The sequence below is a fragment of the Petaurus breviceps genome, unplaced genomic scaffold (genome assembly GCF_028583685.1).
Source record: "Petaurus breviceps papuanus isolate PSGF00001 unplaced genomic scaffold, PetGlider_PUasm1.0 90845, whole genome shotgun sequence".
Lineage (NCBI taxonomy): Eukaryota > Metazoa > Chordata > Mammalia > Diprotodontia > Petauridae > Petaurus > Petaurus breviceps.
The window spans coordinates 1,145,038-1,167,178 of NW_027187359.1; the positions used below are offsets into that span (position 1 = coordinate 1,145,038).

General features: G+C 42.2%; 1 protein-coding gene and 1 pseudogene across 1 annotated transcript; one reads left to right on the top strand and one right to left on the bottom strand.

The window, feature by feature from the left end:
• Nucleotides 1-546: 546 nt before the first annotated feature.
• On the bottom strand, nucleotides 547-11,588 carry LOC138149037 (oxidoreductase NAD-binding domain-containing protein 1 pseudogene; annotated as a pseudogene).
• A 140-nt stretch (nucleotides 11,589-11,728) lies between these two features.
• PIGT (phosphatidylinositol glycan anchor biosynthesis class T) lies at nucleotides 11,729-21,206 on the top strand. The gene is made up of 12 exons (XM_069071861.1): nucleotides 11,729-11,989; nucleotides 12,566-12,743; nucleotides 14,032-14,159; nucleotides 15,760-15,860; nucleotides 16,061-16,147; nucleotides 16,483-16,570; nucleotides 16,659-16,756; nucleotides 16,975-17,140; nucleotides 18,003-18,203; nucleotides 18,613-18,778; nucleotides 18,906-18,989; nucleotides 20,683-21,206. Exons 1-12 carry the CDS (start codon nucleotides 11,797-11,799, stop codon nucleotides 20,933-20,935), a joined length of 1,743 nt encoding a protein of 580 aa, XP_068927962.1. The 5' UTR covers nucleotides 11,729-11,796; the 3' UTR covers nucleotides 20,936-21,206.
• Nucleotides 21,207-22,141: the final 935 nt, after the last annotated feature.

A 22,141-nucleotide genomic window follows, 5' to 3' on the forward strand; every position in this document is an offset into this window, starting at 1 on the left:
AGTTTTCTCTTCCCATGGGACTTTTTCATTCAGGCTGGGCATGTGAAAAGCAGACACAGAAGACAGGGTAGAGGGAGCTGGAGGAATGGCAACATCCAGCCACTCAGGAGGCTCACTTTTGATTTCACTGAGTAAATGAGCAAGTAATGCTTTTGGATCACACAAAGCTAGGCAGGAGATTAGATTCCCACTGGGACATTGAGAACAAACATATGCCATATAAATTGTGAATTGTTGGTGGAAATATATTAATAATCTTAGACTAGAACAAATCAGAGGCATAGAGAGGAAAAAGGCTGGTCTCATCCATGCAGGAGCCTAGGGATTGGGAAAGACTCCAGATTTGGATCTATCAGGTCCTGCCGGAACCTTCACGGAAGGAAGCTGGAGCAATTTGAGTTTTGAGCGCCCTCTGGTGGTTTCATGGTCTTGGAGAGGTCTGAAGACAAAGAAAAAGGAGGAAAGAAAAAAATATCTAAGAGGTGAGGAAGAATGAGGAGGAACTTGTTATTTCCCTGTTCGTGGCACATGAGAAGAGTCACATGGGAGGAGTGGGCACCTTATGAATCTCACTCATGTGAACTAAACAAAGGAGCAGAAAAAACACATACAGACAAGCGAGTTTGGTGTCAAAATACATTCAACTAAATAAGAAAACAGAATAATAAAGGGAGTAGGGGTTAAAAGGGAGGGTAAAACCGGGGAAATCATAGTCACAAGTAAAATAAGTGTCTTCTTCAAGTACTAATCATAAAGGGGACATTTAAAAGAGGGAAAGGATAAGATCCAAAGATCAAAGTTTGGGCAGGGTGAAGAGTGAAGTAAGAAGTAACCACTTCAATTACAGATTACAAGTGTTGATCAGATTCCTTCTCTTTCTTCAACTCTTTCTTTTGCAAAGAGAAGAGAAGAAAGCCTATAAGAGATAAGGAAATATACAATTTACAATCACTGATGTGAATGGGAATGGATGAATTAACCTACACAATGGAGGACAACAGATTGTATTAGAAAGTAGAACCCAACAATAGGTTGTTTATAAGAAACACACTTGAAACAAAAAAATTTACAGAGAATTAAGATGAAGGGCTAGTGCAAAATTTATTATGCTTCAAGTGAACTAAAAAAAAAGCAGCTACATTACAATGTTACATTCATGGCTTCAGATAATAGCAAAAATAGATTTGAACAAAAGAGATAAAAAGAGAAGCTATATTTTGTTTAAAGCACCAAAGACAATGGATTTATATCAGTACTTAATATAGGTGGGCCAAACCTAGCATCTAAATATTTAAAGGAAAAGTTAATCAAATCATAACACCAAACCATAATAGTTGGAGATCTTGATGTTTCCCTTTCAGAATTAGACAAATCTAAACAAAAGATAAACAAGAAAGAAATTAATCACCTGAACAGAATTTGTGAAAGCTAAGAAATGGAAGATTGCTGGAAATAACTGAATAGAAATAGACATACTTCTTAGGTATGAATGGTACCTTTGGAAAAATTGACCATGTCTTAGGACATATACAAATGCATAAAAGCAGAAATATTAAATATAGCCTTGCTGACTACAACATTATATATATATATATATATATATATATATATATATATGATCAATGTTGTCTGTCCTTTGTTTTGTAAGAGGTCCAAAGACATCATGGGATGATATATATTGAGTGAATTGGATTTAAGGGAGACAGAGTTGCACAAAGTTATCAGCCTCACTCTATCTTCTAGAGTCATCAAATTTCAGTGGCAAGCCAAATCAAGATGATTGGCAACAGTCTAGGATGCAGTGGATGTCCTTGGCATCTTTGATATCTGACCAAGTTCTAAGCACTACATAATTGCCTGCTTCAGTCGTCTTTATGGCTGTTGGAACAAATTTTTCTCATCTGCCCATTCTACTGGGAGAAGTCTTCATATGCTTGGGTAGACATCCCCCTAATTCACTAAAGGGTTTGAGGTCTATTGGTTACCCCCAATCTGGTTTAACCTGTCTGCCAAGGTTTTACAGGGGTGTGGCTGCTGTGCATACTCCAGCTTCTTGGAGCCTCAGGTGAGAATTGGGTGGCAGGGGAACACCAAAAGTGAATGAGTAACACTGAAAAGTGCTCAGCAAGCCCTCACACCGGAGATGCTAGTCCTCTTGAACATCCCTTACACCTCTACGTGTGTATATATATTGAACATCCCTTACACCTCTACGTGTGTGTATATTGAACATCCCTCACACCTCTACATGTGTGTATGTATCTATATATATTTCAAAAATACCTTAGCCAAGATTTTCTCAACCTTTTTTTCATGAAATATTTTTCTTCATCACCATTCATCTTTAATCTTTAAGTTATTGCTTTGAAAACACACAGGCAGCACTGTATAGTCTTGTTTCACTATACACACAATATAGACTAAGTTATCCATTACTCTCTTGAGCTGACATTAACTCTTTTTCAATTCTGTCATAATGTTACTGCCATTGTTACCACCATACCTCAAAACAAAAGCAGTCTTTGAAAATTTTATGTGTTTCTAGATTTTTGAGACAACATTTTCTCACTGGAGGTGGCCCATAGACGTAAACCAAGGTGCCCCTGGGACTATCTTCTTTATCCCTTTTGTATATTCTTCTCCCAGGGAAGCACAACAGGAGCTCTTTTCACTGATTATTTTGACCTTTTGTGTAACATGTAAACTACACACAATTTCCCCAGGAAATTTATTTGTTAAATTGAGGATGTTTTTCTATAACAATTCTCTGATACTTTGAAATTTTAGTAAAGTTTTCCTCTTCCCATCTCATGGCCACTTCCTTTGCTCTCCTCGTTTCTATGGAGATCTGCTATAGACAGTAATATGGAATTTAGAGGGTTAATCCTATCTCCCTCACCTAACACTAGGTTTACTGAAAATTCTGAAGGTTGAAGGTCAAAGAAGAGATTTCTATTAATTGGCAGGGCCACTTCAGCATCAAGAGTATACTTGATGTGAAGCCAGAGATGGAAAATTGTAATATTTTGCTACCAATTAAAAAAAAAACAACTTTGTTCTAAGTCTAGGACTTGAGCAAATCAAGAATCCACCAACCATAGGAACTCCAGGAATAAAAAAAACAACTCTCTGGCCAGCTTTAAAAACAAAATATCCGTTATAAGCAAATGAAGCCTAACAGTTTTGAACTTAATGATAGCCCCACATACTTTGGCTGATGATATAACCTCCTGTCAAGAGACATTTATTGTTCTCTCCTAGTGATTGATTTTTTTTCCTTTGAGATTTCATGATGGGATGTCTGGTGAAATAACACAAAGTTGTGGGCCTCAACTGTGACAATGCAGCCTGAGAAGGGGGCATTCCAGCAAAGCCTCTCAGTAACTGTGGCATCACAAATGGACAAGGCATGGCACTTCCTGGCAGAGATTATAAAATGTCCATCAGCACATAGCAATTACAGGGTGTTCCAAAAGTCTCATGAAGTTTTCAGCTATTAAAGTTATATGAACTTCCAAAGGATTTGTAGAGCTAGGAAAAATACAAAATTTATCTAGAGGAATGAAAGATGAAGACTCACTAGGGAAATAACAAAAAGAAAGAAGGAAAGAAAAGTTCTAGCAGAATGAGATATTAGACTACACTGTAAAGCAGTAATCATCAAAACTATTTGTCACTGAACCAAAGTATCTTGGGCTTGGGATATCCTGAAGTCATATAATAAAAAAATTAGAGAACAACTAAGGAGATATTTTTCACAACTATGGATAAAGGAAGAATTTTTGACCAAAGCAGGGATAAAGAGAATCATAGGTGATAAAATGGATAACTTTGATAACATAAAATTGAAAAGGTTTTGCACAACCATTATCAGTGCAATTATAAGTAGAAAGGATATGGCTAACTGGTAAAAAAAAATATTCATAGCAAATTTCCCTGATGAAGGTCTGATGTCTAAAATATATAGAGGACTGATATAAATACATAGAACAGAAGCTACTCCCTAACAGGCAAAGGATGTGAATAGGTAGTTCTTAAAAGAAAGGCAAATTATCAGTACTATATGAAAAATGGCTCCTGATCACTAATAAGAAATTAAAATTAAAACAACCTCAAAGATCTATCTTATACCAATCAGATTGGCATAGATAGGGGAAAAAAAAGAAAATGACAATTGGCTGAAGGGGTTGTGGAAAGACAGGCACATTATTGCACTCTTGGTAAAGCTATTAAGTGGTTTCCATTCTGGAAAGTCATTTGGAACGATCCCCCTAAAGTCATTAGTCTGTGAATACTAGTGGTATCAAACTCAAATAGAAACAGGGAATCACTAAACCACACATAAGGATCCCTATGGGCTGCACGTTGGCTTAGTTTTAAAATGTAATGATTTATTGTATTTTCATTTATTTTGTTAAATATTTCCTAAATTCAAGCAAATTTGGTGTGAGCCATATTAAAACAGTGTTGTGTGCTTTATGCAGCTTGTTGGTCACCTGGTATCTCTGGGGTACACCATTTTGATCTAGCAATATCACTTCTAGCTTGTATCCCAAAAAGATTAAAGAGGCAAAGGACTCATGTTAAAAAATATGAAGAACTGGAAACAAAGTGAGCATACATCATTTGGGGAATTGCTGAGCAAACTATGGTATACGAATGTAATAGAATGTTATTTCACTCAAATAAAGTACTAAATGGAAAAATTCAAAAGAATCTGGGAAGACATCTATGAACTAATGCATAATGAAGTGAGCAAAAACAGAAGAATTTATAAGACTATATTGTGAAGAAAAATAACTTAATTAAAAACTCTGATCAATGCAATAACCAACCAAATCTCCACAGGACTGATAATAAAGGGTGTTAACCACTTCCTACCAGAGAGATGATAGACTAGAGTTATAGAATAAGATATAGACTGTCAGATATGGCCAATGTGTGGATTTTTTTTTTTTGTTCAATTATGTTTATTTGTAACAAGGAAAGACTTTTTTTTTAAAAGTTAGGGAGAGGGCCTGGGAGGGAAAGGGGAACTAGTGTTGGTGATAATAAAAAAGAACATCATTGAAGAATTTAATTTTCAAAATGCATAGGAAAGAACATGGGGTATTTCTGAGAGATAAACAAACAGAATAGTTTTGAAATGATAAATTTGTTAAATACTTTTTAAAAAATGCTGTATGTAATAGAGATTCCTGATTCTATATGTGTTTAACTCTACTTCCACCCAAATCTGTCCTGGGAGATCGTTCTGTGATGTTGCAGGTATAAAAAGGGATGCAACTGCTAACTGCTGAGAGACCTCAATGAGCCAAGACTATAAGGTAGGTAACAGAGGAGTTAAAGATAGGTCATGAGAGGCAAGGTTCGACTTTTAATTTATAGAATGGAGATCCTGAAGCCACAGACATTTGGGGACGCAGCTCCCCGCCCCTCCCTTCCAACACACCTCTTGATTTCTAGTGCCTCTACCAGAGACTAAGACTTCCTGATGAGATAGTTCTTTTTAATTGAGCTGAGATTTTTCTGTCTCTCCCAACTGAAGAGTTCATTTACTTATGTGAGCTTTTTTTTTTTTTTGGTGGGGGGTGGGGATTTATTCTAATCTATGTATCTTCTCTGATTACTACTTACTTCGAGAAAGAGGTTTACTGGTCTTTAACTAGTATTTGGCAAGAAGGAACTAAGTTGATGACAGTAAGTTAGATGTTACCCTCCTTTTGAAAGTGATTAGGGAAAGTGCCTTTTATTCTGAACCTAATGTAGGCCTAGTCTACAGATACTTTATGTGTGGTAGATACAGGGTGTTACAAGATTTCTAGTTTTAGGATTTAATAGCTTAAAGTGACTTAAAACTGTACCAAGCCTTTTGGAATATTCTGTAAAATTCTAACCTTATGCTCGTTTTGGAGAGTGGAGGTCCCAGAATCTGCTTTCCCTTCCACAGATAGGCTGCTGGAGGGTTTGTCATCTAACCCAGTCCCACTGCCTGCAAATAGAAATTGGAGTTGTTTTTGGAGATGCAATATACTAGATTCCATATGACATATCTACATATGCCACATCTGGGCCATTAGTATATTATGTGGCCACTATACACATATATTTTACATATATAATTCTCTCTTTAGCATTTCTTTGTATAACCTTGAGATAACTGCTTGGCTGCGCCCACAGGCACTTGACCCTCCTGCTATCAGTCAGTTTGTGGACCAGGTTCATTCCCGGAGGATCCTTCTGCTAAAGAGGGATATTTGGCTCTCCTTTCTTGAATTCATTTTTACTTGTGGCTCACAAGCCTAGGACTCCTTTCAAAAGGGGAAAAATAAAAGATGTGCTCTGTAGAATATGAATCAGGTATGGAAAAGGCATTTTATTTCTACATAGAAAGAGGAAAACTAAGCATAAAGAACTAGTGTGCCTTAAGTGAACTAACAGGATTATAACTAAGGTTACAATGGGATGCGAGATTAACATTTAAGCCTCATCACAACATGAAGTAGCTTTGCAGTTCTGCTCTACACTGTCCATAAATGGGTCACAATTAATGTCAATGATGAATTTCATGAAGCGATCTCATACTATACATAAAACTATATGTAAAATGTGATAACTTGTTCCAGGCCAATGGAAATATGCAATGAAAATATTAAAAAATAACTTATCTATTTAATGTAATATAAAAGCCAAAGAAAACATATTTTTGATTCAAGCTTATTACAAAGAGTTATAGAAAGCAAAAATTTTAAAGATGAAAAAATACAAACATTACTGAATATCATACCTAAAGAGTCCATATTAATAATATGATGAAAACATTTTATTATTTAAAATATTTTAGCAGTGTAGACTGAACTATCTTCTCTATCTTTAAATCTTTATATATGTACAGGTAGATGCAGTGATCTTTATCCACATTTTGGCAAATTTACATGCTACATTCTCACACAACAAACCAGGTATAGTTAGATAGCTATGGCTATTATCTAAAATCAGTAATGCTTTAAGTGGGATATTGTCATCCCTTCATTCATCAATAGCTGGACTAAAATAACCTGAAAACTAAACTTTGAAAACGTTTTCATTACTCATGCTTTTTTTTTTCTTTTTGGAGGGGAGAAGGTGGGGCAATTGGGGTTAAGTGACTTGCCCAAAGTCACATGGCTAGTAAATGTTAAGTGTCTGAGGCTGGATTTGAACTCAGGTCCTCCTGACTCCAGGGCCAGTGCTTTATTCACTGTACCACCTACCTGCCCCAACTCATGCTTTCTTATTTGACTAACAAAGAACTGGAAGAGACCAATGGTTGTAAGTTTCTTGGATCAACAAGTATTGGTTATGATTTAAATTCCCCTTTTGCACTGCATCTCAAAAAAACCATTATGTGATCCACAGGTACTTTGAATCAAGGTTGATTTTTTTCTTTGTTAGAAATGTTAAGTTCTGGGGTGGCTAGGTGTCGTAGTGAGTAAAGTGCCGGCCCTGGAGTCAGGAGGACCCGAGTTCAGTTCCAGCCTCAAACACGTAACACCCACACAAAAAAACTAGCCCTGTAACCTTGGGCAAGTTATTTAACCCCAATTGCCCTCCAAAAAGAAAAAAAAAATTGTTGTTTGGTTTATCTGCCTTCGATTGTTTTATCCAAAATATTTTAAAATTCTTTAAAATATTTAGCTTCCACATCCTAATCTTCACTGGCCACTTCTAGAATAATTTTAGTGGTATGCAAATGAATTTAATTTTAAAAAGTCAAACCAACCCACGGTTGCAGTAAGAGTTTCTTCACTATCCACTTCATTTCCAGTTTCTTTTACTGCCTTAAATAAATTTGAAGCTTTTGTCTGAATGGCTGCTCTGCTAAGAGGAATGTGGTTTTGATGCCATCTTCAATACCTACAGCTAAAAGATGCTCTATCACTAATGCTGTAACACTTCTATTCCTTATAGCTGTTTGCAAAACACAAAAAAGCTGATTCAGATTTGACCTCTTCTTTTATTTTCCTGTGTGATTTATAATATTTTGTATGATAGATTCAGGCATTCTTCTTGTCCTATCTTAAAGTTACTATGACCATGTTCATGTTGTTCAATTATCTCAAAATTTTGTTCTAACGTAATAACAAGCCTCTTCCTTTTTGTTTTGGCATTGTTTCCATCTGAAACATTCTTCCTTTTGTCCTTTTTGTTAAGGTATTTTAAAAAATTAACACAACTGTTAGTAATATGGTATGCATCAGAACACTACATCTATACCCAATGAGAGGAAAGTGTAAACTGACTAGCTCACACTTGTCATATTAACTGAATTTTGGTTGGCATTAAATGAGACCTAATACCATATATGCATTAATCACAACCTAGTTGTATTTTCATTCACCTCAGCTTGGACCTGTGGGTAGCAGCCTTTCCCAATGCATAAGCTTACTCTTGTCACTAGATACCATCACTGGGAAGTGGTATGGGGAAGGGCAGTCCTGCTGCCAACTCCCAGACCAGTAAAACTTTCACATTTTCAAGGTCATCAGGACAAATCCATCTCATTTATCTTGGGGTGTTCAAAGTCAGGAAGAAACAAACATCAGAAAGGCAATGGCAGCCAGGCTCCTGGAGGCAAGCTTCCCCAGCTATGGTACCTGGCATCAGCTGCCATGTAGGTGGGATTACCCTAATATCAAGATAGAGGAGGGTCCCTCACTGAAATCATGTCTTACCACCTGTAGAGCTACAGACCAGAAAACACCGGAAACAGAATTCTTCTAATAGATGGAGAACCATGGCCCACTCTCCCCAAGTTGGTGGGGTAAGGGTAACAACCAAAGACCACTAAGGGCTTATCAGATAATATTAAAACACCAAGTCCCTTCAGCAATTGGTTACTTCACATAACTGCTCCAAAGTTCTCATACAGTGAACGAGAACCATGCATTTCTGTACATGTACCATGTTAAATTCTCACTTAAAAATGTTCATTTGTTAATGTCTGTCAAGTTCAGAAAAATCAAGGTAACAAGCATGCTCTAGCTCCACTCAGGGTCAGGTTGTAATATCTTCCCCTCAGGATTCTAGGGCACCCTGAAGGGTATTTCTTTCTCCCTGCTATTGGTTCAAGCTTCCACCAGCTACTTACCCCATTTATTAGGAGGACATTTAATCAGTTAGCATAGGGTAACTTTTACAAAGGGATACTTACCCCAAAGATATAACAAGAACAAAAGACATTTCCCTCAACATTATGGGTCATAATCCCCATTATCCCATTTCAGTGAAGGGGGTGGTAAAAGAAATGGAAATTAGGCTGAAAACTGAGCTCAGCCCCTACATAGCATCAATCCCACCAAGTTCATAGCCAGAGGTGGCATCACTGCCAGATGAGTACTTCTGCTGGGTTGAATGGAGTGTTGAAGGTAACCCTTTGCTTGTTGGAGCATTGATGCTGTACTGGCTGTAAAGATTGCCTGAATTCCCTGTGGCGTACTCTCCTGGAGTTTGAAACTCCCAAGATTGCAGGCTCCATTCCTTGCACCTAGAAGGGAAAAGAATGAATGCAAAGGCCAAGAAAGGCCCATTTTGGGAAGGCCATATGGCCTGGGAGAGGGGAGGAAGCCCTAAGGCTTCCTTTCTTAGCATGGTCTCACTGGATGCTAAGTAAAGAAGATACCTCCTCTCCCCAGATTCAAATGCAGTCAAAAGATAGTTGGAGCTGGAATTTGAAGATGCTGACAATTCCAGCTACACAGCTGACATAAAAAGGCTACTCCCAACCAAGTGGTAGAACAACTAGAAGCAATTACCAAATGTTCTTGCATCCTCCAGTCTGTCCAAGGCACTTCTTTTATATGCCATCACAGTACTTCCAGAAGCAGCTCTCTACTGTGCTCCTTTCGGGTACAACATCTTAGCAAGCTGATGAGGTCTGCACATGCACCAGAACTGCATTACACAAAAATAAAAATTATTTTTAAAAGAGATAATTATTGACTTTGGAGAGAGCTTTTTTCTTTTCATGGATTTTGCCATCATCTCTGTGCAGCTGAGTCATATATATGAAACACTAGAGGGTGTAGTGCATTGAATCCTGGCCTTGGGAGTCAGGAAGACCTGAGTCTACAGACATACACACACAGACACACACACATTCTCCCTCCCTCTCTCCCCTGAGCTTAAGTCTTGCATCATCAATTAAGTATTGGACATTTCAAACTGGATGTCCTAGACATATCTTAAACTCAGTATTGTTCAAAATTTGGCTCATCTTTACTCCAAGCTTCCCGTCTTCCAGTCTCCCATGTTTTATCCTTGACTCTTTAGTCTTCCTTGCCCCACATGAAAAATCAGTTATCAAATTGTGCTGTTCTTACTTCCATGTCTTCTCACACAATTACTAATACTAGAGGCAGATAAGGGATACTATGGATAGAAAGCAGGACTTGGAGTTAAAGGAAACATGAATTAAAATTCTGCTTCATATACTTGGCTCTGTGACCCTGGCTAAGTCAGCCTCAATTTCCCTATAGAGTTGTTATAATAAACTTTGTAAAGTGCTTTGCAACCTTAAAAAGCACTATATAAATACTACTTGTAATTATTCAGATCCTCAACATCTTTAACCGGGTTATTGTGAGTTTACTAATTGGTCTCAAGCCTATTACCACTCCTTGTGGGATCCTATACTACTGACAAAATGATTTTCCTTAAGAGGATCTGACCTCACCACTTCCCTATTCAATCAACTATTACCTGTAGGTTAAAATATTAAACTCTTCTGTTTAGCTTGTAAAGCCCTATTCAAATCTGTCTCAAGTCACCCTTCCAGCTCTACTGGACATTCATCCTCAAAGGTGATCCACCCAAAATGGCCTTCTCTCTGCTCCTCACACATGAAACTCAATCTCTCACCTCCAGGCCTTTAATACATGCCTTTCTCCGCTCCACTTGAGTCTCTTCCTTTAGAGCTTGACTCTGTGCATTACTTCGATCCCCCAAACAGCCAGTGCCCCATCTTGTATTTAACCACTCTGTCTATATTTCTATTCATTTTATATTTATACTGCACTTGACTACATATACACATGTATATGTATGGGTGTGCGTGTTGTCTCTTCCGTGTATATATATATATATATACATATATACACACACCAAACACACACACATGCACATGGATGTTCTCATCTTTTGTGTTACAAAGTCAGCTCTGTATCTTTTTCTTCATTCTTCGCTTTTATATTACCAGCGCCCGTCACAGCGCCAAGCACATGGTAGGTAATTAACAGACGCCCATTGGTACTGGCAGATGGAATGGGTGGGGGGGTAAGGTCAGAAGGCTAATTGTAGGTTTGTATGGGGGGAGGGGAGGCACCAACGTTGGGAGCTTTTCACAGGTGGTCTCTGAAAAGGGCGGATTCAAGACGACAGGAATAATGTTCTCAGTTGGGAGAGGGGGAAATTTTTTGTTAAAAGGAAGGAGGTCTTCATATTAAAAAAAAAAAAAAAGGCTGGTTTTCATTTTATAGAAAGGCAAACTGAGACCCTGAGGAAACAAAACTCCCAGCACAAGGCTTCGAACAAGACCAGCGCCCAAAAGAGCGGTGACGCCGCTCTCCTGCAGCTTTCACTCTCCCAGCAGCCTCCGCGAAGTCCAGCGCGCCCCACCTCCTGCCAGACGTCACCCTGGTAACCCAATCCGGGTGCCCGACGCCTCTCCCGGAAGTCGCCACCATTCATTCTCGTTATTGGACATGGGCCCTCGGGGGAGGGTTCTGCGGGGCGGCCACGGCGGAGGCGGCCGCGGCCATGGCCATGGCGGCGCCGCTCGTGCTGCACCTGCTGCTGGCGCTGCTCTTGGGCTCGGGCGGCCAGAGCAGGGCAGAGCCAGAGCGGGATAGCCTGCGGGAGGAACTGGTCCTGACTCCGCTCCCCTCCGGAGACGTGTCGGCTACCTTTCAGTTCCGCACGCGTTGGGATTCGGAGCTGCAGCTTGAAGGAGGTGAGGGAGACGGGTCCAGCGACTCCTCTGGACGGCCTTGCTTCTGGAGTATGAAGAGGGGGCGGGACTTCACGGCCGGGGGCGGGGCTTCGTGGGAGGTGGGGCTTTGCAATGTTGGAGTGGGTTGGGAAGGACTGGGGGGCGGGGCCTTCAGGGTGATTCTTGGGGCAATGAGGACTTCTTGCCCCAGGAGGTGTATAAGATTGGGGGCGAGAGCTAGGGGGACGCTTGGTGTAAGAGATATCTCATCTTAGTGGTGGTGGAGGAAGTGTCAGGTCAGAATGGACGGGGGGGAGACCAGGCGAGATAATGGGGGTAGAATTGGAGACAAGAGGAAGGGTTCTTCTACGGGTGGACTTTGAATAAGAACTGGTTTTTGTTTGAAGGTATGAGGGTGGGTGTGGTCCAAGGTCACCAGAGTCACTGATGGGGGCGAGGGTGAGAAGAAAGGGGATATGTACTCGACCTCCCTCTTCTCAATGTCAGCCCTCTTTTGGGGGCCCATGCCTTCTTTTTGAGGGCTGACTTGAGTGCACAGGAGAGAGAACTGAGCCAGCTCATCTTTTTTCCTCTCAGTTTCTCATTACAGGCTTTTCCCTAAGGCTTTGGGGCAGCTGATCTCCAAGTACTCTGTGCAGGAGCTGCATCTGTCACTCACACAGGGCTTCTGGAGGACTCGATATTGGGGCCAGCCCTTCCTGCAGGCCCCGGCTGGGGCTGAGCTTTGGGTCTGGTTCCAAGATTCAGTAGCAGAGTAAGTACCTGCCTCTGTCTGGCCCCACAGCCTGCTTTGAGAGGAATTGTGTCTGGTACCTTTGGGGGCCAGCAGAGATAGATCTAGCTGTCCTGCCCCATTGCCAGGTGTGCAGTGTCTTGAATGACCTCATGTTAAGTTCCTAGTCAATGAAAACTAGTCATTATTCTCTCACAGTGTTCCATGGACACTTGGGACACCTCTGGAAAGGGTCTGCTTGTTATCAGTTATCAAGAACATTACTGCACAGGGGATAGTTAATCTTCATTGTCATACTCTTGAGAATGATTGTACTTATCCTTTGAGACAGAGGTGTCAAACTGGGCCTAAGCCATTCACAAAGCTAGTTAGTGCCCTGAAACCAGATTAAAATGTAATTAGGAAATGTTTAACAAAATAAACAAAAACACAATACAAGATAGATAACATTAATTTGTGATTTTCTAAGTCCTTTGCTTTTTGAGTCAGACATCACTGCTCTTAACAGTTTGGGGTTAGGGACAGATGAAGAGCTGTGAACAGTGAATATTTCCTAGGGTGGTAGCTAAAAGATAGAAAAACCCTGAAGCTCAAAGTTGGTGAATAGAAAGCCTTGACTTCTATTTCTGACCTCAAAACCCATTGAACCTTGCTCTCTGGCTACCTTTTTTTTCCGAACTTCTAGCTTTCATTTTTTTCTCTCTCCCATTTTCTTTCTTTCTACTCTTTTCTGTCTTTTTCTTTAACATCCTTAACTTGATTATCAACTTTCTCTACTATACCTCATTTGTAAAATGCAAGGGATGGACTAGATGCCCTCCAAAATCCCTTCCAGCTCTAGATCCTGGGATCCTAAATCACTTAGGCTCCAGGAGTCTCAGCTTCCTCCTCTATAAAATGAAGATATCACATGCATTTGCAGCCCCTATATCACAGAGTTATTGTGAAGAGAGTCCTTTATAAACTAAAAAAAGCCACTTAAATTTGAGTTATTCTTGGTAATAATAATGTTGATGACCATGAGACCCCTGTATTTAAGAGGACAAAAAGATTGGCCTGGCTAGAGGGGAGGGTACCTTTTGATAAGGAGTGGAAGTTATGGGGGGAGTGACCAGGATAGAGAGATGGGTTGTGGAGCATTTTCTCTTTTTTCCCTTGGTGGCAAGCCTTTTGTTTTGGGGTTGGGTTTTGTCTTTTGTTTTTGCTACACTTTTCCCTAATTTCATTCTAGGAGTCAAATTTGTGTGTAAGACACACGGAAGTAGTCCCAAGACTGAATTAGAATATTTTCCCCTTCTTTTCTCTCTAGTGTTGATAAATCCTGGAAGGAGCTCAGTAACATCCTCTCAGGGATCTTCTGCGCCTCTCTCAACTTCATTGACTCCACCAATACTGTCACTCCTACTGCTTCCTTCAAACCCTTGGGTCTGGCTAATGGTAAGATAGTCCCAGATCCCTTGGATGTGATATTGTAGAGTGGGTACCAGATTTGAAGTCACAGGATGTGGCTTCAAATCTAACCCTATTTACCCTATGCCTTGGGCAAATCACTAATTCTCTCTAGATCAAACTTTGCTCTTCTATCAGAGTGTTACCTTATAAAATACTTTCCTGGGGCAGCTAGGCGGCGCAGTGAATAGATCACTGGACCTGGAGTCAGAAGGACCTGAGTTCAAATATGGCCTCAGACACTTAACACAAAAAACTAGCTGTGTGACCTTGGGCAAGTCACTTAACCCCAATTGCCCTACCTTCCCCCTCCAAAAAAAAAAAGCAAAAAAAATCCTTTCCTACTCCAAATCTGTGATTTTATGACTAGACCAAAAGTTCTTAACCTGGGGCCCAGGATATGCTCTAAAAAAAAAAAACTACCATATTTTGATAATTATGTTTCAGTGTAATTGGTTTTTGTTATAATTCTTTATATTTTGTTTTGTGCATTTTAAAATGTTATTCTAAGGAGTCCATGACACCAAAAAGGTTAAGAATCCCTGCACTAGATCATCATTTTTAAGGTCCTTTCCAGCTCTGTTTCCTTTGGTTCTCTTATTCAGTCCACATCCTTCCACCCTTCCCTGTAGGATCCTAAAATTTTGGAATTGGAAGGAACCATAAAAAGCATCTTGTTCAGCTCCCTTATATTGCAACTGTGACTTAGAGAGAGAAAGTAACTGGCCAGTGATCACTTCAATAGTTAAGTGACAAAGTCAGGACTCCCTTGGGGGTGGAAATAGTGCTAGATTTTGGGCCCTTGGAGACCTGGGTTGAAATTCTGTCTCATACTTACTTTGTAAATGTGGGCGAGTCATTTTACCTTTAGTTTCCTTATCTGTAAAAATGAGAACTAATATCTGTAGTACTAACTCTCAGGATTGTTGTGACAATTAGATAAGATAATGTCTGTAAAGTGCTTTACTGTATATATCAAATATCAGTTGTTATTATCAACCCCATGGAAGGGACAGAGTAGCAGTTGAGAGCCCTGGAAGCCAGACTGTATGAGAAGAGTGAATAACAAAGGTTTCTGGCCCTACTGTTGGAGTTTGAACCCAGAGGATGATGGAAAAAGATTATATTCTGCCCTCTGAAAGCTGGAGCGTCTTTGTTCTTAGTAACAAGACCTGGAAAGGATTCTAGGAGGAAGAGAAGAGTTAATTCACCCTTGCCTTCCTCCTGAGGCTTAGCAAAATGGGGCCTAATGCAAATCTTTCAATGGTAAGGCCTCACATAGCTCTTTATTTTGTACTGCTCAAGGGCATTTATTTTATACTTACACAAATAGTTATTTGTGTAAGTGACTATTCTCCCTACTGAATTGTAAACTTCTTGAAGGAAGGGACTATGTCTTATCTAAAACTTTGTTTCCCCTAGTGCTGAGTATAATGTTCTGAACATAATAGACAGTTAATATTTGAGATGATGAAAAGAAGTAGAAGCAGTGCTTGGGGACCCCAGGGTGGGGTGAGGGGTCACCCAGAGTTTGGCTAAAGTCGTTTGAGCGCAGCCCAGCCCTGAGCTCGGATCTCTTCTCTCGTAGGTACCAACCACCACTTCCTGCGTTACGCTGTCCTTCCCCGAGAGGTGGTGTGCACTGAGAACCTCACTCCATGGAAGAAGCTCTTGCCTTGTAGTTCCAAGGTGAAATGAGCGATTTGGACCTATTCAGTGACCCTCTCCAAATCTCACCATGACCAAGGACCTGGGGAAGCTGGGGAAACACTGCCTCAGTCTGGGGTGGTAGTGAACATGGCTGGAAAGACACCTTCCACACTGCCAGGGAGCTTCTGGAGGAGTTCCCTAGGTGGATGTTAAACCTTCTCTCCTCCTTTGCTCCCCAGGCAGGCCTCTCCGTGCTTCTGAAGGCTGAACGCTTGTTCCATACCAGCTATCACTCCCAGGCAGTGCATATCCGTCCTGTGTGCCGGGTAAGTCACTGGTGATGGCGTGAGCCCTTTCCTGTACCAATTATGTGAGGCATTTTGGGTTCTGACCTGAGCCAGAATGGTAGAGAGGCCAAAATGCTGGACTTGGAGCAAGGAAGACCGAGGTTCAAATCCTGCCTCAGATACTTTGATGCTGTACAAGTGATTTAACATCTCTGGGCCTCAGTTTTTTTATTTGTAAAATAAAGGGTTTGGATTTGAATCTAGAGATTTGGTTACGGATTGGTTAGGGATAGGAAATGCTACTCACTGCTGCCAGTCTTACATCTGCCCTTGCCCCTAGGTGCCTTCCAGCTCTAATATTCTATGATTTTTAGGATTCCCACTGTGTCAGTATCTCCTGGGAGCTGAGGCAGACCCTCACAGTTGTGTTTGATGCCTATACCACAGGCCAGGGGAAGAAAGGTAATAACTCTTGACTTCCACCCTATCCTCCTAAGTAAGGATCCATCCAAATACTTCCCTTAACTCTGCTCTCTACTTGTTTCTGCAGACTGGTCCCTCTTTCGGATGTTTTCTCGAACCATCACTGAGGCCTGTCCTTTGGCCTCACAAAGTTATGTCTATGTTGATATCTCCAGAAACGGTCAGGTAATAACTCAAGCTCACATTTCCATAACACTTTTAAGACTGATAGAATATTTTCCTCATAACAATCCTTTGAAATAGGGAGTGAGTGTTTTTCTCCCTATTTTACAGAGAAAGAAACTGATACACATTGGGTATGCAGCACATCCCATATCTATATTCTTCCTTCCTCTGGGCTGGAGGTATTGTTGGTATACCTACCTTTATTCTTATGTCCCTAGGAGAATGAGACTCTTGAGGTGAGCCCACCCCCAACATCCACATACCAGGCAGTTGTCCTGGGAGACCGGAAGACCTATGCTGTCTATGACCTGCTTAACCCTGCCACGTTCATTGGCTCCCGAAGCCTCAACCTGCAGCTCAGGTGGAAGCAGATCCAAGATATTGGTGAGGGGCTTGGAGACTCCTCTTATGGGGAATCTGGGAAAGACATAGAGACCTTTTCAGTTGAGAGGAAGGGTAATAAGAAGTCACATTTATGTAACACTTTAAGATTCAAAACATAGCAACTTAATAATATAGATGTTGTTGAAGCTTAAGAGGTTAAGTGACTAAGGGTCAGAGCTAATGTTTTAGCCCATCTCTGGACTACACATCCAGTCAGTGCTCTTCTCCTTATACTGCCATGTGTCTCCTTTTTGTTCATGTAATTTTACTTTATTTTTGTCTGTTACCTCAGTAGTCATAAACAAATAGGCGTGTCTGGTTTCTTTTTGTCTGTTACCTGTTTCTCTCCAGGGGACTTCCTTGTGGGGTAGGCAGGGTATGGGTTGTTCTTCCCATTTCTAGGTCCCCAGAGAGGTTTAGTGACCACCTGAGGTCAGATAACTAGTTATCAGGGGATGGAGCCAAGGCTAGAGTCTAAAACCTCATGGCACTGATTCCAAGGCTCTTGTAATTACTCTCTTAGGCATTAGGGCCCTGGGATAGATTGGGATGTTGTCATAAAATTTAATAGCTGGAAGAGGCCTCAGACCACCATTCCAACTCCCTCATTTTACAGGCAAAAAAAACTAAAGCTCAGAGCAGGGAAATGATTTATCCAAGGTCATAGAGCAAGTTAGTGATGGAGTTGGGCCTAGAAACCAGGTCTTGTGATCCTGAGTTCTGAATTCTTTGTTCTGCATCATCCTTTGTGGAGAATGTTGAGTTAGAACATGTGAGAAGCTAGCCTTTTCCCCTTTTTGGCCTAGGCCTCATTTGATGACCTTTTCACTCTGACCTCTTTGCTTCCCCATCCTTCCCACAGGGTCTCAGTTAGTTCCATTTCTACATGCCCAGCGGTATGTGAGTGGCTATGGGCTGCAGAAGGGGGAGCTGAGCACAGTGCTGCACAACACACACCCATACCGAGCCTTTCCTGTTCTGCTGCTGGAGACCGTGCCCTGGTACTTACGGCTCTATGTTCATACACTGGCCATCACCACCAAGGGCAAGGAAAACAAGCCAAGTAAGGACCCTGGCCGCCCTCCTGCCTGACATCATTCTCTTTTCAGCAACCCTTTCATGGAACCTCAGAGCTTTGAGGGGCTTCAGTTACTTTAACCTCCCTCCCATATGACAGCAGTCCATCTGTGGTGTCCTTAAGAAGAATCCAGCTTTTGCTGGAAGCTTCCAGGGGTGGAGAATTCACTATTTCAAGAAGCAGCCCTTTCCATTCTTAGAAAGTTTAATCTCAGACGGTCTGAGACCTTTTTAATCTCTGACAACATTGTTCTTTCTGCCCAGATTGCCTTAGTCCCCAAACTTACCCCCTAAGAACATGACACTGAGACAAGAGTTGAGGATGGCATTGGTACGAGGGTTGGTGTAAGCCCCAGGGCGAGGTGAAGGAAGTTGATGACTCTCTCTTGCTCCAGGTTACATTCATTACCAGCCTGCACAGGACAGGTTGCGCCCCCACCTCTTGGAGATGCTTATTCAGCTGCCGGCCAATTCTGTAACCAAGGTCTCCATCCAGTTTGAACGTGCTTTACTCAAGTGGACTGAGTACACACCTGACCCAAATCATGGTTTCTATGTCAGGTATGTTGGGAAGCCTTCTGTCTTCTGTTCTTGTCCTTTTTCTCTCTCCTTTACCCAGCCCCAGCCTCTTTAAAGCTTGCCAAAGGTAGTAATAAGTCAGAAACACATTTTGTTTGTTTGTGTGCAGCCCATCCGTCCTGAGTGCCCTGGTGCCCAACCTAGTGGGAGCCAAGCCAGCGAGCTGGGAAGAAAGCCCACTCTTCAGCACAATGTGAGTGTCAAAATTTTATCCCCTAGGTTCGGCAACACACTCCTAAGCCCCTCCCAGTATTCTTCTGCTTTCAGAGAATGTGATGTCCAGACAACCTGGGCCTGTATTTGAGATCTCTTTTCTGGAGGCTGAGAGTGGGGTAAAGAATTCTTTTGCCCTTTACCCTTTGGAGCCCTTTTGCCCTTTGCCTTTGGAGACAGTTACTTTGGAGTAACCTCCTGCAATTCAGCTGGGGTCGGATGGAATAAAGAGCAGCATAAGGGTTTGGGGTGCTCTTGGGAAAGGACCTGGGGAGGATGCTGAACCCCAACTACAGCAGAGCTGCCAGAATCTTGTTTGGACCTGAATAGGACCTTGTGGATTTAGGGTCTGAAGCCCTGGTTCAGGTGCTGACCCTGCCAGCTACGGTCTGACTAGGGGCAAGTCACAACCCGAGTGAGTGTGTGACTTTTTCATAGCCTCCCTTAACTCACTTCTAAAATGGGAAAGATTATATTTGAACTGTTTCCCTGATAGGGTTGTTTTAAGGGACATAGGATCAGAAAATCAGAGGTAGAAAGGATCCGTTCTGATCTCATAGGATCAGGTAAGATGTGTACCTACAGCACATTGTCATTCCTTCCTTACTAGAACTGTCTCAGTTATTTTGTTATCATAAGAGACTCAGTATAACAGAACTAGGAGAGAACTTAGAGCTTAGAACATTGAGTGTGAAGACTGGAAGATGCTTTCAGAGCACAGAACGGTCAGCATCCAACGCAGTGCCTTTGGGAGGTCCTCGCTTCTTAAGAAAAGTGTACTGAATTGAGCTGTATTGAATGTCTGAGCTGAAAGGGACTTGAGAGCTTGGAGGAATCTGAAAAGCCATCTAGTCTAGGCTCCTTTTTTTTTTTTAACAGCTGAGGAAACTGAGGCCTAAAAAAGGGAAATGGCCAGTTCAGGGTCATGTAGCTATTAGTAGACAAAGCTGATATTCCACCCTAGGCCTGATGACTTAGGCCAGAGCTCTGCACTGCACCATGGTGCCTTCCCACGTCATGTTTGTAGTATGTCCCTAAGGGCAGTGGGAGCAGAGACTCCAATTAGGGCACTTTCACAAGTGCTTTTCAGTTTACAGGCTTATTGATTGGAGTGGTCAGCACAATAGTAAAAACATTTGGGACTCATCAAGGACACATTTTTCTTTTTCTTTCTTTTTTTTTTTTTTGAGAGGGGGAGGCAAGGCAATTGAGGTTAAGTAACTTGCCCAAGGTCACACAGCTAGTAAGTGTGTCAAGTGTCTGAGACCAGATTTGAACTCAGGTCCTCCTCCAGAGCTGGTGCTCCAATCACTGGGCCACCTAGCTCCCCCAAGGTCATGTTTTTCCCAAATAGTTCCTCATTGACCAAAGTCAATTTAAAAAGCTGATGGCTTTGGGTGGCAGTGGGTGGGTAGGATGGTGTGAAGACCCCTAGCCTGTGAAATCAGGAGACCTGGATTCATGTCTCTGCTGTGGCCTTCCCTAACTGTGAGTCTTTAATCTGAGGACTGTGGTATCTATGTGGTTGGTAAGGTGGGGTTGTGACCAGAGCATTTTATAAATCTGAAAGCTTCACAGAATGTGCTCTTATTGATGCGAAGCTGAAGAAGGGGCTGAGGCCTCGAGTTCTGAGGTCTCATGAGACTCCCACCTCTTTGCTTCCCTCCTGGCAGGTTTCCTGTCTCTGACAGCTCCAGTTACTTTGTGAGACTCTACACTGAGCCACTGCTGGTGAACCTGCCTACACCAGACTTTAGCATGCCCTACAACGTCATCTGCCTCACCTGCACTGTCGTGGCTGTCTGTTATGGTTCCTTCTACAACCTTCTTACCCGGACCTTCCACCTAGAGGAGCCTAAACGGAGTAGGCTTGTCAGGTGGTTGGCCAATATCATCCGCCGAATCAGAGGCGTTCCCCCTGTGTGACCCACCCTGCCCTTCTTGTTCCCTCAAGTGTTGTCCTTTTCCATAGATCAGAGCCTGCTCCTGTCTAAGTCCCTTCCCTGGTGACTCTGACTCTCCATCACCTGCCTGACCCGCTAGGAATCCAGAGTCAGACAAAGGCCTGGGTGTCCCAGGATTGGCCAAAGGAATGGTGGGAGGAGCGGGACTGGGCTTCCCTGATCACTGGTGAGGTGTGGGTGGAGCCCGTTTGCTGCTGAGCAGCTGTCTGGAATAAAGTGTGGTTACCACCCTGGCTCTGCATCCGCTTGTTGCTGGGGTTTAGCCTCTGTGAGACGGACCCTCTTTGTTAGACATGACTGGGTCTTTGGACAAGTCACTTTCGCCCTCTGGGTCTCAGTTCCATGAGGGGAACAGGGTTGGACTAGGGGATCCTTAAGCTACCTTCCAGCTTTAAAGTGGCAGCTTTTTAGAGTGGGGGACTAGGGTTTCACTTACAGTAAGGATTGAGTCCCCTGCTGGGGGCCAACTGAAGAGGCCACAAAGTCATCGTCATTTTCTTCACTTAGATTTGAACAAGGCATTAGCAGTCACATCATGTAATTTTAGGGCATTATTAGAAAGCATCTTGTTCCTTGTTTTACAGAGGAGGAGTCCAGCAGACTTATTAAGGACCTGGGCCTAGGTCCTAGAACATGTTAGTGACAGAACATGGACTAGAATTCGAGCCCCCTGCCTTCGACTAGAGTTCTTTCCCTTACTGCATACTGCCTGACTCTGCACTCCTCCTCCAGAGGGCAGGGGGTGGGGGAAAGCAGCAGTGCCTGCAGCCTGCCTCCCTTGGAGGATCAGGCTCCAAATGAACAGCCCCACCCCTGAAATTTCTAAAAATGCTCTCTTATTGCCAGTACGGAGAGGTAGGACCCCCCCCATGGAGGCTTGGGGGAGTCAGGATTGTGACTTAGATCTCTTCTTCCTATTGTTCCAGCGGCTGTTTGCATTTTTTGCCTTGGTCTCTGCAATAGAGCCATCACTAGGTGTCCCCCTTACACACTGTGACCCAAGGTTGAAGGGATCTGTGGACTCCTTCCTGAGTGTCCTGATACTGCTGGAGCTGAGGAGAGAGGACTGCTCAATTTCCCTAGTTAATGACCCTTTAGCTGGTACATGTCATAACAGGAAAATAAATCCTATTTGCCTCCACATGGCAGTAGCTGTTGCCCAGGGTAT

Bases quoted from the DNA above. Each gene is read 5' to 3' on its own strand.
- PIGT (XM_069071861.1), top strand. From the start codon at position 11,797: ATGGCCATGGCGGCGCCGCTCGTGCTGCACCTGCTGCTGGCGCTGCTC. The intron at 16,148-16,482 runs GTAAGTCACTGG...TATGATTTTTAG, and splicing joins ATATCCGTCCTGTGTGCCGG to GATTCCCACTGTGTCAGTAT. The intron at 18,990-20,682 runs GTGAGTGTCAAA...CCCTCCTGGCAG, and splicing joins AGCCCACTCTTCAGCACAAT to GTTTCCTGTCTCTGACAGCT.